The sequence below is a fragment of the Anomaloglossus baeobatrachus genome, chromosome 11, assembly GCF_048569485.1.
Source record: "Anomaloglossus baeobatrachus isolate aAnoBae1 chromosome 11, aAnoBae1.hap1, whole genome shotgun sequence".
In the NCBI taxonomy this organism is placed as follows: Eukaryota; Metazoa; Chordata; class Amphibia; order Anura; family Aromobatidae; genus Anomaloglossus; species Anomaloglossus baeobatrachus.
In genome coordinates, this window is record NC_134363.1 from 8,254,870 (window position 1) to 8,270,504 (window position 15,635).

Below are 15,635 nucleotides of genomic sequence, written 5' to 3' on the forward strand. Positions count from 1 at the left end.
CCCCCACGCCCCCCTCCCCGCAACCGGGACATGAAGGCACGGATAAGAGGAGTGCCTACGTTCTCCCTGGGCTCCCAGGACCTATCCTCAGGACCATACCCTGCCCAGTCCACCAGTAAGAACTGCCGACCTCGTACGGTCTTCATGGCCACGATATCCCTTACCGCATAGATGTCATCATCGGCAATAGGTGGAGGAGCTGGACTGGCAGCAGCGGAGAAGGGACCAAGGACCACCGGCTTGAGCAGGGAGACGTGGAACGAGTTGGGTATCTTCATCGTGGCCGGGAGCTGCAGCTTGTAGGAGACCTCATTGATCCTGGTGAGGACTTTAAACGGCCCAATGTAGCGAGGACCCAGCTTGTATGAAGGTATCTTCAGGCGGACGTACTGGGAAGAAAGCCAGACGAGGTCTCCAGGAGAGAAACACGGAGGATCCAGGCGTTTCTTGTCTGCGTGTCTCTTCATCCGCAGGGAAGCACGTCCTAGAGACACCTTGACAGAGTCCCAAATGGTGGCAAAGTCACGGGCTACTGTATCTGCAGCAGGGACATCCGAAGAGGGGGATACAGGCAATGGGATGGAAGGCTGAAGTCCGTAAACAACATGGAAGGGAGAGCTGGAGGACGACTCACTGATGTGGTGGTTGTGGGAGAATTCAGCCCAAGGTAGAAGAGCGGACCAGTCGTCGTGATGGGCGTTAACATAGTGACGTAGAAATGAGGTCAAGATTTGATTGACCCTCTCTACTTGGCCATTAGACTGAGGATGGTATGCAGATGAAAAGTCCAGAGTCACTCCCAGATGGTTACAGAGAGCCCTCCAGAAGCGGGAGGTGAACTGAGTTCCTCTGTCTGATACGATGTGTAATGGAAAGCCATGCAAGCGGAAGATGTGTTGTATAAAAGCGTCCGCGAGTTCCTGAGCAGAGGGCAGTCCAGCCATAGGAACGAAATGGGCCATTTTTGAGAACCGGTCCACCACGACCCATATGACTGTGTGCCCGGATGACAATGGCAAGTCCGTAATAAAGTCCATTGCTATGTGTTGCCACGGAATCGAAGGTATCGGCAGAGGCAGAAGGCGGCCATGTGGGAGGTGTTTGGGCGTCTTGTTTCTGGCACAAGAGGAGCAGGCAGAGACAAAGGCGGCGACGTCCGTGCGAAGAGATGGCCACCAGTAATGGCGTACAATCGCACCCCATGTTCTCTTCTGGCCTGCATGGCCGGCTGTTTTTGAGGTATGACCCCAGTGTAAGACCGTTAGCCTGTCGGTCTCCGAGACATAGGTCTTCCCAGGTGGTATCTGGGCCAGAGTGACAGGAGCCACCGGAACAATCTTGCTAGGAGAGATGATAGGCTGGATAGTCTCTTCCTCCTGTTCCATGGGCATGAGAGACCTAGACAAGGCATCAGCGCGTACGTTCTTGTCCGCTGGTCGGAAGTGGAGCTGGAAGTCAAACCTGGCAAAGAATAAGGACCACCTGGCTTGCCGTGGGTTCAGTCGCTGAGCGGACCGCAGGTATTCCAGGTTTTTGTGGTCCGTGTAGATAATCACGGGGTACACTGCTCCTTCCAGGAGGTAGCGCCACTCCTCCAGAGCCAGTTTGACCGCCAGTAGTTCTCGGTCACCGATGGTGTAATTACGTTCGGGTGCTGAGAAGCTCTTAGAGAAGAAACCGCAGGTCACCATCTTCCCGGAGGAGGATTTTTGCATGAGCACTGCTCCGGCTCCTGAGGAGGAGGCATCCACCTCCAAGGTGAACTGGCGGTTTAACTCCGGTCGGTGGAGTACAGGGGCGGAGGCGAATGCTCGCTTCAAAGAACAAAATGCGGCGTCTGCCGCAGGTGACCAGTCCTTAGGATTAGCCTCCTTTTTGGTCAAAGCGGAGAGAGGAGCGGTCAAGGCAGAGAAGTGCGGGATAAACTGGCGGTAGTAGTTGGCGAATCCCAGGAAGCGTTGGATTGCCTTCAGTCCAGAAGGCGGAGGCCAGTTGATGATGGCGGAGACCTTCTTGGGGTCCATCTGCAGTCCAGTATCAGAGATGATGTACCCCAGAAAGGGGAGGGACGACTGCTCAAAGACACACTTCTCATACTTTGCGTACAGGCGATTCTCTCTCAGTCTTTGTAAGACCAGCTGTACGTTTTCTCTGTGGGTTTGGAGGTCCGGAGAGAAGACAAGGATGTCATCTAGATAAACAACCACACAGATGTAGAGAAGGTCCCGAAACACGTCGTTCACCAGTTCTTGGAAGACGGCAGGAGCGTTACACAGACCGAAGGGCATCACGCAGTACTCATAATGTCCATCGCGCGTATTAAACGCGGTTTTCCATTCGTCACCAGAGCGGATGCGTACCAGATTGTAAGCACCCCGAAGATCCAGCTTGGTGAACACACGAGCTCCTCTAAGCCGGTCAAATAATTCGGGAATGAGCGGCAGGGGGTATTTGTTTTTCACGGTGATTTGGTTGAGACCCCGGTAGTCTATGCATGGGCGTAAGTCTCCCTCTTTCTTCTTGACAAAGAAGAAACCTGCTCCAGCAGGAGAGGAGGATCTCCGAATGAACCCTCTTGCTAGGCTCTCTGAGATGTAATCTGACATGGCCCTGGTTTCGGCTGGAGATAAAGGATATATCCGTCCTCTAGGTGGGGTTGTCCCTGGAAGCAGGTCAATGGCACAATCGTATGGACGATGTGGCGGCAGTACCTCGGATTCCTTTTTGTCAAAGACATCGGCAAAGGACCAATAGGCCGAAGGCAGCCCCGTTAGGGTCTCAGGAACCGGAGGTCGTCGGAGGGGTGGTATGGACTTTAGGCACCTCTCATGACACGAAGAGCCCCAACGGGTGACTTCGCCAGTACCCCAGCTAACCGATGGTTCATGTGTCCGCAACCATGGGAGTCCCAACAGGATCTGGTGGGACATGTGTGGGAGAACGTAGAGAGCGATGTTTTCGGTGTGAAGAGCACCGATGCGTAGTTCGACAGGCCTGGTGATCAAGGAGATGGTATCAGAGAGAGGCCTCCCATCCACCGAGGCAATCACTAGGGGTTTGTCGAGTGGCATGACAGGCACCCGGTACTTGTCCACCGTGGCCTGCTGGATGAAATTGCCTGCTGCCCCGGAATCGAGGTAGGCATCAGCCGTGAACCGCGTCTCTCCCGTGGTCACTTGCACTGTCCATGTAACTGGGTCAGAGAGGGTCCCAGCACCTAGGGTGGCCTCTCCTACCAACCCTAGGCTTTGGAGTTTCCCGGCCTCTCTGGACAGGAGCGTAGCAGGTGGGTGTCTTCACCACAGTAAAAGCAGAGGCCCTGGGCGAGCCGCTCTGCTCGACGTCGTTCAGACTGCCGCACTCGGTCGATCTGCATGGGCTCGTGGACGGGAATCCCAGCTGTTGATGACTGAGGAACGGAGGACTTCTGCGGAGGAGGAGAATGCCGTACCGGGCGTCTCTCCCGAGATAGCTCTTTGGAGCGCTCCTGAAAACGTATGTCCACACGAGTTGCTAGGGCGATCAGTGCATCTAGGGTGGAGGGCACGTCCCGACCCGCCAACTCATCCTTGATGCGACTCGAGAGTCCTTCCCAGAAGGCGGCTGTTAGGGCCTCATTATTCCACCCGAGTTCTGAAGCCAAAGTGCGGAAACGGATGGCGTATTGACCCACCGTCAGTGTCCCTTGACGTAGGCGGAGGAGTGATGAAGCAGAGGCAGAGGCGCGTCCTGGCTCGTCAAAGGTACTGCGGAAGGCCTGTAGGAACTGTTGAAGATCCTTGGTCATGGGGTCCTCCTTCTCCCACAAGGGGTTCATCCACGCCAGCGCCTCGCCCTCTAGGTGGGACATTATAAAGGCGACCTTGGCTTGGTCGGAGGCGAACAGATGTGGCAGCTGCGTGAAGTGAAGGGAACATTGGTTTATGAAGCCCCTGCAGGTCTTGGGATCTCCAGCATACCGAGGAGGTGACGCCAAACGGAGTCGGGAAGCATCTGAAGAGGCTGCCACTGGTACGGGAGCCATGGCTTGCCTGGCGGGGGACCTGGGTGCCGCAGGCGTCATTGATGCTTGTAATGTGTACAGGCGGGTGTCCACGGAGGTCATGAATTGCAGCATGCGGGTCTGGACTTCACGCTGGCGTTGGAGTTCCTCTTGCAGGGCCATTAGTGCAGCAGCGGGATCCATGGCCTGATCTTACTGTCACGGCCGGGCGGTCGGGCAGACCCAGGAGGTGGATCCACTGGACCGAACTCTAAGATGGAGGCAGGGAGTCCGGCAGCTGAAGCACTGAAGGGCAGCAGGATAGTCCGTGCAAGTGAAGACAGCGGAGGAGTCCCTGGGACCACGGAGTCACAGAAGGTAGTCTTGGTGACGTAGCTCAGGTTCGGAGGCCGAGATGATATCAGGCGGAGTCCGGAACCTCTGGAGCAAGATGACGGGTCACCGCAGGGATCCGAGATGGCAGGTGCTGTCGGATGGCAGACGGACAGCGTGCGGGGTTCGGGATACGGCAGACTGGATGGCGAGGCAGGTACGGCTCTACAAAGAGAGATAGGTGAGTACAGGCACATAAACACCAGGAGACCTGACTCCTAGCTCAGGGAACACGAAGATCAGGCCCCGCCCCCTTGGACAAGAACCCCCTTTATACCCTGAACCTGACTAACCTCATTTCCTGTTACTGGACGCTGGCCCTTTAAGAAAGGGTCAGTGACCGCGCGCGTGCCCTAATGCGCATGCGCGCGGCTCGGGTGCCAGAAGCCAGGGAAGGAGGCTGCGAGGAGGACGCAGGAGAGCCGGCCAGGGCCTGGGAAGATGTCGGACGCCGGGATCGGCGACCAGAGGACCTATGGAGGACGGGCACCGGAGGCTGGGACGAGGGGAGCGTGGCAGGTGAGCCGGGGAGCGGAGCTGAGGACCCGGGGAGGGGAGCCGAGGACCCGGGGAGCGTGACACCATCCAATCTGTCGGTTTGTACATTTATCTATTTATACATCCATCATATCTGTTTATACAAAATTCCATATGCCTCATCATGAAAGTGAACACATAGTACAATTGTTTATTTTTTTTAATGTGTGCAGAGCGGTGGGGGCTGTATACCAAGATGAGTGGGCTATACACCAGGATGAGGGGGCTATATACCAGAATGGAGAACTATATACCAAAATGGAGGATATATACCAGGATGAGGGGCTATATACCAGGATGGAGTGCTATATACCAGGATGAGGGGCTATATACCAGGATGAGGGGCTACATACCAGGATGAAAGCTATATTTCAGGATGAGAGGCTATATAGCAGGATAGGGGGCTATACGCCAGAAAGGGGGTTGTATACCAGGATGGGGACATACTTGGGACATATACCAGGATGAGGCTATACACCAGCATGGGGACATGATGCAGCCATATAAACCAGGATGGAGACATAATGGGAACATATATACCAGGATACAGCCATGATGGGGAATATTTACCAGGGTGGGGCCATATGTTCCAGGATGGGGCCATATATACCAGGATGGGGAATGATGGGGACATATATACCAGGATGGGGAATGATGGGGACATACAGTTAGGTCCAGAAATTTTTGGACAGTGACAAAAGTTTTGTTATTTTAGCTGTTTACAAAAACATGTTCAGAAATACAATTATATATATAATTTGGGCTGAAAGTGCACACTCCCAGCTGCAATATGAGAGTTTTCACATCCAAATCGGAGAAAGGGTTTAGGAATCATAGCTCTGAAATGCATAGCCTCCTCTTTTTCAAGGGACCAAAAGTAATTGGACAAGGGACTCTAAGGACTGCAATTAACTCTGAAGGCGTCTCCCTCGTTAACCTGTATTCAATGAAGTAGTTAAAAGGTCTGGGGTTGATTACAGGTGTGTGGTTTTGCATTTGGAAGTTGTTGCTGTGACCAGACAACATGCGGTCTAAGGAACTCTCAATTGAGGTGAAGCAGAACATCCTGAGGCTGAAAAAAAAGAAAAAATCCATCAGAGAGATAGCAGACATGCTTGGAGTAGCAAAATCAACAGTCGGGTACATTCTGAGAAAAAAGGAATTGACTGGTGAGCTTGGGAACTCAAAAAGGCCTGGGCGTCCACGGATGACAACAGTGGTGGATGATCGCCGCATACTTTCTTTGGTGAAGAAGAACCCATTCACAACATCAACTGAAGTCCAGAACACTCTCAGTGAAGTAGGTGTATCTGTCTCTAAGTCACCAGTAAAGAGAAGACTCCATGAAAGTAAATACAAAGGGTTCACATCTAGATGCAAACCATTCATCAATTCCAAAAATAGACAGGCCAGAGTTACATTTGCTGAAAAACACCTCATGAAGCCAGCTCAGTTCTGGAAAAGTATTCTATGGACAGATGAGACCAAGATCAACCTGTACCAAAATGATGGGAAGAAAAAAGTGTGGAGAAGAAAGGGAACGGCACATGATCCAAGGCACACCACATCCTCTGTAAAACATGGTGGAGGCAACGTGATGGCATGGGCATGCATGGCTTTCAATGGCACTGGGTCACTTGTGTTTATTGATGACATAACAGCAGACAAGAGTAGCCGGATGAATTCTGAAGTGTACCGGGATATACTTTCAGCCCAGATTCAGCCAAATGTCGCAAAGTTGATCAGATGGCGCTTCATAGTACAGATGGACAATGACCCCAAGCATACAGCCAAAGCTACCCAGGAGTTCATGAGTGCAAAAAAGTGGAACATTCTGCAATGGCCAAGTCAATCACCAGATCTTAACCCAATTGAGCATGCATTTCACTTGCTCAAATCCAGACTTAAGACGGAAAGACCCACAAACAAGCAAGACCTGAAGGCTGCGGCTGTAAAGGCCTGGCAAAGCATTAAGAAGGAGGAAACCCAGCGTTTGGTGATGTCCATGGGTTCCAGACTTAAGGCAGTGATTGCCTCCAAAGGATTCGCAACAAAATATTGAAAATAAAAATATTTTGTTTGGGTTTGGTTTATTTGTCCAATTACTTTTGACCTCCTAAAATGTGGAGTGTTTGTAAAGAAATGTGACAATTCCTACAATTTCTATCAGATATTTTTGTTCAAACCTTCAAATTAAACGTTACAATCTGCACTTGAATTCTGTTGTAGAGGTTTCATTTCAAATCCAATGTGGTGGCATGCAGAGCCCAACTCGCCAAAATTGTATCACTGGCCAAAGATTTCTGGACCTAACTGTATATACCCGGCTATATCCATGATTGGGATCATACACCAAGATGGGCCCAGGACGATGAACCTTAGTACAGGATGTGGGACATTACTACACAGTGAAGGGGGAGGGGACAATTTGTATGTCTCTATAGGATTTAAAATGCTACAATGGTCCATACGTCTGACCGGGGGGGCAAGCTCAAGCTCTGCACCATGGCCCATTAGACTGTAGTTACGCTACTGCTCAGAGAGATATCACTGTGTTATCTGTGGTGTTACATAGGACTGCAGGTGACATCTACTACATTATCTGTACTCAGAGATATCACTGTGTTATCTGTGGTGTTACATAGGACTGCAGGTGACATATACTACAATATCTGTACTCAGAGATATCACTGTGTTATCTGTGGTGTTACATAGGACTGCAGGTGACATCTACTGCATTATCTGTACTCAGAGAGATATCACTGTTATCTGTGGTGTTACATAGGACTGCAGGTGATATCTACTACATTATCTGTACTCAGAGAGATATCACTGTGTTATCTGTGGTGTTACATAGGACTGCAGGTGACATCCACTATTGTATATAATTCCTCTTACCTTTTCAGTTTCTGCATTGTCTTGTTATTTGCGGTTTCTGCACATGCACAGCCCCGGGGCAGCGCCTCTATCATCTCTTTTTTCAATGTTTCGCTAATCATCATCATGAAATCTTTGCGATTAATTCTGGCTCCTTTCACCGACACTAGAAGATAAAGCCATGGTCGCCTTGTGGTTACACCTTGTGGTTACACGGAGCGGCGCAGTCACCGGGAATGATGGATGTTACCGGGAATCTTCCTCCTCTGATCAGGGATCTGCCTGGAGATCGGTCCCTACTATATTCCCATTACCGGAGAGGAGCGGAGAATCTCAGGACTTACCGAGACTCAGGAGGAGCAGCAGAGAGGAGAGCATTGTGCCCCGGAGACAGACGGGGAAGATCCAGGAGAAGACCATCTGGAAGACCAGCAGATCCCACCGGGGATTATATCCTCCTGATATTCCCACCACTAGGGGGCGCTGCAGAGCGCTGTCTGCTATTGGTGCCCGGGGGCTATTACCTGATACCAGCATCATATGATCGGGTGACTGTGTGGGAAATATTAACCCTTACTTGTACTGGGCATGTGATCCTGAGGCCACAGAGTTGGGAATATGAGTTTATATCGGTGTATTTGACTTTCTCACACTGTTTTATTTTTCGGCAGATTTTAGTAGCTTTATAACTATTGATGAGCCTAAAGGCTGCTTTACACGCGTTGATTTATCATGCAATCGAAACCGCCCCCATCGTTTGTGCGTCACGGACAATTTGTAGCCCGTGTCGCACAAAGTCGATAACCCCCGTCACACGTACTTACCTCCCGAACGACCTCGCTGTGGGCGGCGAACATCCACTTCCTGAAGGGGGCGGTTCGTTTGGCGTCACTACGACGTTACACAGCGGCCGCACAATAGAAGCGGAGGAGCGGAGATGAGCAGGACGTAACATCCCGCCCACCTCCTTCCTTCCGCGTTGCCGGCGGGACGCAGGTAAGCTGTGTTCGCCGTTCCCGGGGTGTCACACCAGGCGATGTGTGCTGCCTTGGGAATGACGAACAACCGGCATCCTGGAAATTGATCGAGTTTTTGAAAATGAAGGACGTGTCATCGAGCAACGATAAGGTGAGTATTTTTGCTCGATCACAGTCGTTCGTAGCTGTCACACGCTATGATATGTCAAATGATGCCGGATGTGCGTCACTAACGACGTGACCCCGATAACATATCGTATGATATATCGTAGCGTGTAACGGGCCCTTAACCCGTGGATGTTCGAATTTGCCAAAACAGCAGGGACTAAAAACAAAATTGGGTTCGGCAGCCAAATTTGACCCTCAACAATGAACCTCATACAAGTCAATAGGCGGCCAAAGTTCGAGGTTGTAAAATGGTTGTAGTAAGGCCTATGGGGCTGCAAAAGCAACCTAAATGGGGGTAAGAGTGTGACGCCCTGGCAAAGCCAGGTTGTCACAGAAAGAGTTAATCCTCCTTGGTAATCTGATCTCAAACCACATCCCCCAGGGTAGGAGAAAAGCAGAGCAGAGGGGAGGGGCTGGAGGAGAGTGTTTGGAGAGACAGAGAGAAGAGGAGTCTGGAGTTGTAGCTCCCAGGCTGAAAGTGAAGCGTGCTCCGAGAGGGCCGGGACAGGCCGTAGTGAGGAAGGGGCCAGAGGTAGCCGGAGCAGGGCGGTGGCCCCTCGGTGCCTAGGGTGACCCGGATCACTGCAGGGGAGTGGATTCCCCGTTCCTGGCTGAGGAGAAAGAGGAAGAGAGTGGAGAGAAAGGCACCTGGCTGCAGGGAAAGAACAGGAGCTGCTGCACCGTGTGTGGGACACTAACACCCCGTACCGAAGGCTGCGGACACCGGCAATTCCTAGTTTACCAGTGACTCTGTGTGAAATATTTGTGAGTACGCCCGTGCCCTCGGGCACCGCACCGCAGCACTGCGACCTGCTCCCTGCTTACCCCATCACCGGGCCCCGGGACAACCAACCCCCTTCCCACGGAGGGGAGAAATAACATCTAGCTGCTCCATATCATCGCTCCCGGGATCCCCGTCCAGAGCAGCGGTGGTGTTCCAATCTCACCACAACCGTGGGTGGCGTCACGGACAATGTCCCTTACCAAATCCCGTTTTACTGTGGAGCCTGGGATCACAGACCGGGTCACGCCACCGTGATACCCACAGAAGTGACCCCGTGGCCTGGATCTGAGTACCCCTGGTCCCCGGGCGACACATTTGGCGTCACGAACAGGATCAAACCCATCCAGTTACCTGGAGGAAGTGCGCCTTGCCCCGTCCGTCAGCGGCGTCCCGCTGAGGAAAAATCCCGAAGTCCGCCATTTTAGCCGCCATTTTAGGCGCCAAAAACAACAGCTTGGCGCCTTCTTCTCCGAGTGGCGGGCGCGAAAAAGAGGCTCCGCCCCCTGAGAACGCGGGCGGAAGTGAATCTCCGGAGGACCGGAAGCGAAAGGGAAACTTTAAAAGTTGCTAGAAGGACTGCTCCCGAGTACCAAGGGGGAGCAGGAAGAAGGAACCGCAGTTTATGTGACTAGGACTGTAAAGGCAGGGGGCAGGGACGCCAGGACTTTGCCTAATTCCGTTCCTGGACAAGCAGTAGCCGCAACCCCGATGACATCTTACCCGGCTCCGGCAGTCCGCCTAGCCGCCACGGTGATGACGTCGGCTCCGGCAGTCCGCCCGGCCGCAACAGAGGTGGCACCCGATTGGATGTCTGCCCCAGATGTGGCGCCAGCCGCTCCCAGGTACCCCGTCATGGCTGTGGAGCAGCCGGAGTGCACCTGCAGAGAGGAGGAGCAGGCCAGTGAGAGATGGAGCCCTCGGCAGTTAGCGATGCCGGTTGTAGCCGGCGCCGAGGGCATCCAAGTGGGCCTGGCTTCTGAGCAGTAGGCAGAGCACGGAACCCGTGCCCCGTACTGGGAGTGGCGGCAGCGGCAGTGGTAGTGGAGCATGGACAGCTACCCACAAGTTAAAAAGTTGACTGTTTTATGGACTGTCACCCCTGTTGAGCGCCCTCAAGTTCAGGAGGAGGCCGTCTGCTCCGCAGGTGTGGGGTGGCAGAACAGTTTAAAGTTTTAGAAAACGTACCTCCCGATGTGGGAAGATGTATGACTGTAATGTGTTTATTTTCCCTTTTTCCAGTTTAATAAATGTTGGTGCCCAGACGGCCCGAGGACGGGCCGTGTTTTACCAAGGGGGTGTGTGACGCCCTGGCAAAGCCAGGTTGTCACAGAAAGAGTTAATCCTCCTTGGTAATCTGATCTCACACCGGTGTAGCAGGACAAACCACATCCCCCAGGGTAAGAGAAAAGCAGAGGGGAGGGGCTGGGGCAGAGTGTTTGGAGAGACAGAGAGAAGAGAAGTCTGGAGTTGTAGCTCCCAGGCTGAAAGTGAAGCATGCTCCAAGAGGGCCGGGACAGGCCGTAGTGAGGAAGGGGCCAGAGGTAGCCGGAGCAGGGTAGTGGCCCCTCGGTACCTAGGGTGACCCGGATCACTACAGGGGAGTGGATTCCCCGTTCCCGGCTGACGAGAAAGAGGAAGAGAGTGGAGAGAAAGGCACCTGGCTGCAGGGAAAGAACAGGAGCTGCTGCACCATGTGTGGGACACTAACACCCCCCGTACCGAAGGCTGCGGACACCGGCAATTCCTAGTTTACCAGTGACTCTGCGTGAAATATTTGTGAGTACGCCCGTGCCCTCGGGCACCGCACCGCAGCACTGCGCCCTGCTCCCTGCTTACCCCATCACCGGGCCCCGGGACAACCAACCCCCTACCCACGGAGGGGAGAAATAACATCTAGCTGCTCCATACCATCGCTCCCGGGATCCCCGTCCAGAGCAGCGGTGGTGTTCCAATCTCACCACAACCGTGGGTGGCGTCACGGACAATCTCCCTTACCAAATCCCCTTTTACTGTGGAGCCTGGGATCACAGACCGGGTCACGCCACCGTGATACCCACAGAAGTGACCCCGTGGCCCGGATCTGAGTACCCCTGGTCCCCGGGCGACAGAAGAGCAAGACAACAAATGTGGATATGTAAATGACTTAAAAGGCTTCTGTCACCATAGTTCTCATGGTTACATAGCAAGTAAATGAAGAAAGTCGAAATGTTTACAGTGACCCCAAGAGATGGATTTCCGAGCTTCTCCACAGACCAACAATGTGATAAAAGCCCCTTACAGAGCCTGGATTCCCAGTGCTCATACACAGCCAAGATAGGCAAAGTTGTCCTCCAGAGCAACATTTTTAAAAAGGCCCCTACAGAGTCCACCCTCAGCTTTGACTCGGTGGGGAATGTCAACCTCGAACAGCTGCGTCTCATAGCAGCCGGCCGTTGTTTCCCCCTAACTGTGCTGAGCTGAGGTTGGTCGTGCAGATGTTACGTTGACCTTATGAGGAGGAGGTGGACGAAGCAGATTAGTAGTAGGAAGCAACACGGACAGAGAACTGGTCAGCAATCCTCGGCGGTGTTAGGGCATGCACTAAAACAATTTCCACCTAAGGTCCAGCCCACATTACATTACACCCTGCCAATCCTATTTTTATATTTCACCATCACAGCCAAGATTGGGAGGGTACCCTACCAGAGCAACATTTTTTTAAAAAAGGCCTCGAGAGAGCCTGTTATCCAAGTTCCCCCTACAGAGCCTAATTTTCAGCTCCTGTTGTGTACAGTTTAGCTGCTGCAGTTAAAAATCTTATAGTTGGATTTGTGATCGAGATGGCGGTCCACCAGCTAGACTTGATACCACCAGTCTCAGGCATTTAGCCTTTAGGCACCTCTTCAAAGATGGTCACTCAATGTCTATCCCGAGAATCTGAAGCATTTGATTTGAAACATTAATTGTTGAAACCACAAAGACATTCAAGATTGGCAGAGTTTACCCACAGAGCAACAAGTTTAACAAATAATGTCCCCAGTTCACACACACAGCCAAGATTGACAAAGTTCCACCGCAGACCACTGAATTGTAAACAAAAAGACCCCGAACCAGCCTTTTTACCTGATTGATCCTCATGGCACAACACCCAATTAAAACAAAGATGGGCCACGGACCCCATCCAACAGAGTGCTCAAAAACCAGAAGTGGCAGGTGCCTGCCTTGTGGAATTTCCCACTGCTTTGCTCATTTTCAAGGGGGTGAAAATGACAAAGATGCCCATAGGCACAGGCAATAGGACGGCTGCCGTGTGACGTCGCTGTGACGCCGCACGAACCTCCCCTTTAGAAAGGAGGCGGATCGCCGGCCAGAGCGACGTCGCAGGGAAGGTAAGTAGTGTGACGGGTGTTAGCGATGTTGTGCACCACGGGCAGCGATTTGCCCATGACGCACAACCAACGGGGGCGGGTATGCTCGCTAGCGATATCGGTACCGATATCGCAGTGTGTAAAGTACCCTTTATACTGCCTGTTTCAATTTTCCGTTCCAGTGGTGGACATTCTATTTGCTACATCTAAAAAGCTTGTATTTGGATTTGGAATTGGGCCATCGAGCAGGAGGTACGCCAGCTAGTTTTGCTACTGCCAGTCCCAGCTATTTAGGCTTGCAGAGGCTCACCCATGCTGCTCAGTGTCTATCCCGGGAATCCAAAGCAATCATTTTGAAAAAGTGTTTTGCTTAAGGGCCAATAGTGAAAGACTTTCAGAGGTCGGTGGGCGGTGTTTTTTTTTTTTTTATTCCGAGCATTTGATAACGCTGATTTGAAGCCAAAATTGGGTCGAACAAACACTTCCCATTATAATAATGTAAAGTAAAAATCTGTTATGTGCGATTAATGTGTTATCCGTGTAACGTAAAGTATAACAATGTGAAGTAGGAATGTCAGCTAGATGGGGATTGGAGCAGGTGAAGGTTGTAGTATGTACAAGTGTGTCAGATACTTATTATTTGTGAGGGAACTGAGAGCGAAGGTGCGAGCCTAAGTAACATACGTCACACCCAGGTAGTAGGTGTAGGAGGCACTATTAGGCCCAAACATCGGTGCCGAGCAGTGGTGCGGCTTTTCTGTGGTGTTGGGCAGTTTGGGGTGTCACGGTGCTCCTACCTGATTCTTGTCACTCGAAACCCGTTCTCAGGAAGTAAGGTAGACCGCACCTTGGTAGGTGTAAATAAGGTAGACCGCACCTTGGTAGGAGTAAGGTAGACCGCACCTTGGTAGGTGTAAATAAGGTAGACCGCACCTTGGTAGGAGTAAGGTAGACCGCACCTTGGTAGGAGTAAGGTAGACCGCACCTTGGTAGGAGTAAGGCAGACCGCACCTTGATAGGAGTAAGGTAGACCGCACCTTGGTAGGAGTAAGGTAGACCGCACCTTAGTAGGAGTAAGGTAGACCGCACCTTGGTAGGAGTAAGGTAGACCGCACCTTACTAGGAGTAAGGTAGACCGCACCTTGATAGGAGTAAGGTAGACCGCACCTTGGTAGGAGTAAGGTAGACCGCACCTTGGTGGGAGTAAGGTAGACCGCACCTTGGTAGGAGTAAGGTAGACCGCACCTTGGTAGGAGTAAGGTAGACCGCACCTTGGTAGGAGTAAGGTAGACCGCACCTTGGTAGGAGTAAGGCAGACCGCACCTTGGTAGGAGTAAGGTAGACCGCACCTTCGTAGCAGTAAGGTAGACCGCACCTTGGTAGGAGTAAGGTAGACCGCACCTTGGTAGGAGTAAGGTAGACCGCACCTTGGTAGGAGTAAGGTAGACCGCACCTTGGTAGGAGTAAGGTAGACCGCACCTTGGTAGGAGTAAGGTAGACCGCACCTTGGTAGGAGTAAGGTAGACCGCACCTTGGTAGGAGTAAGGTAGACCGCACCTTGGTAGGAGTAAGGTAGACCGCACCTTACTAGGAGTAAGGTAGACCGCACCTTGATAGGAGTAAGGTAGACCGCACCTTGGTAGGAGTAAGGTAGACCGCACCTTGGTGGGAGTAAGGTAGACCGCACCTTGGTAGGAGTAAGGTAGACCGCACCTTGGTAGGAGTAAGGTAGACCGCACCTTGGTAGGAGTAAGGTAGACCGCACCTTGGTAGGAGTAAGGCAGACCGCACCTTGGTAGGAGTAAGGTAGACCGCACCTTCGTAGCAGTAAGGTAGACCGCACCTTGGTAGGAGTAAGGTAGACCGCACCTTGGTAGGAGTAAGGTAGACCGCACCTTGGTAGGAGTAAGGTAGACCGCACCTTGGTAGGAGTAAGGTAGACCGCACCTTGGTAGGAGTAAGGTAGACCGCACCTTGGTAGGAGTAAGGTAGACCGCACCTTGGTAGGAGTAAGGTAGACCGCACCTTGGTAGGAGTAAGGTAGACCGCACCTTGGTAGGAGTAAGGTAGACCGCACCTTGGTAGGTGTAAATAAGGTAGACCGCACCTTGGTAGGAGTAAGGTAGACCGCACCTTGGTAGGAGTAAGGTAGACCGCACCTTGATAGGAGTAAGGTAGACCGCACCTTGGTAGGAGTAAGGTAGACCGCACCTTGGTGGGAGTAAGGTAGACCGCACCTTGGTAGGAGTAAGGTAGACCGCACCTTGGTAGGAGTAAGGTAGACCGCACCTTGGTAGGAGTAAGGTAGACCGCACCTTGGTAGGAGTAAGGTAGACCGCACCTTGGTAGGAGTAAGGTAGACCGCACCTTGGTAGGAGTAAGGCAGACCGCACCTTGGTAGGAGTAAGGTAGACCGCACCTTCGTAGCAGTAAGGTAGACCGCACCTTGGTAGGAGTAAGGTAGACCGCACCTTGGTAGGAGTAAGGTAGACCGCACCTTGGTAGGAGTAAGGTAGACCGCACCTTGGTAGGAGTAAGGTAGACCGCACCTTGGTAGGAGTAAGGTAGAC

At 52.3% G+C, this 15,635-nt stretch overlaps 1 protein-coding gene across 1 annotated transcript in view; it reads right to left on the reverse strand.

Annotated features, from left to right (window-relative positions):
* LOC142256702 (basic phospholipase A2 homolog LmutTX-like) overlaps positions 1-8,167 on the reverse strand; it is a 31,455-nt gene extending 23,288 nt beyond the window's left edge. Inside the window, exons 1-2 of the mRNA XM_075328551.1 lie at positions 8,134-8,167; positions 7,811-7,955 (exon numbers count right to left, since the gene is read on the reverse strand). Coding sequence (XP_075184666.1) covers positions 7,811-7,955; positions 8,134-8,167 — 179 coding nt within the window. The remainder of the gene's footprint in view (positions 1-7,810; positions 7,956-8,133) is intronic.
* Between the last annotated feature and the right edge of the window lie 7,468 nt (positions 8,168-15,635).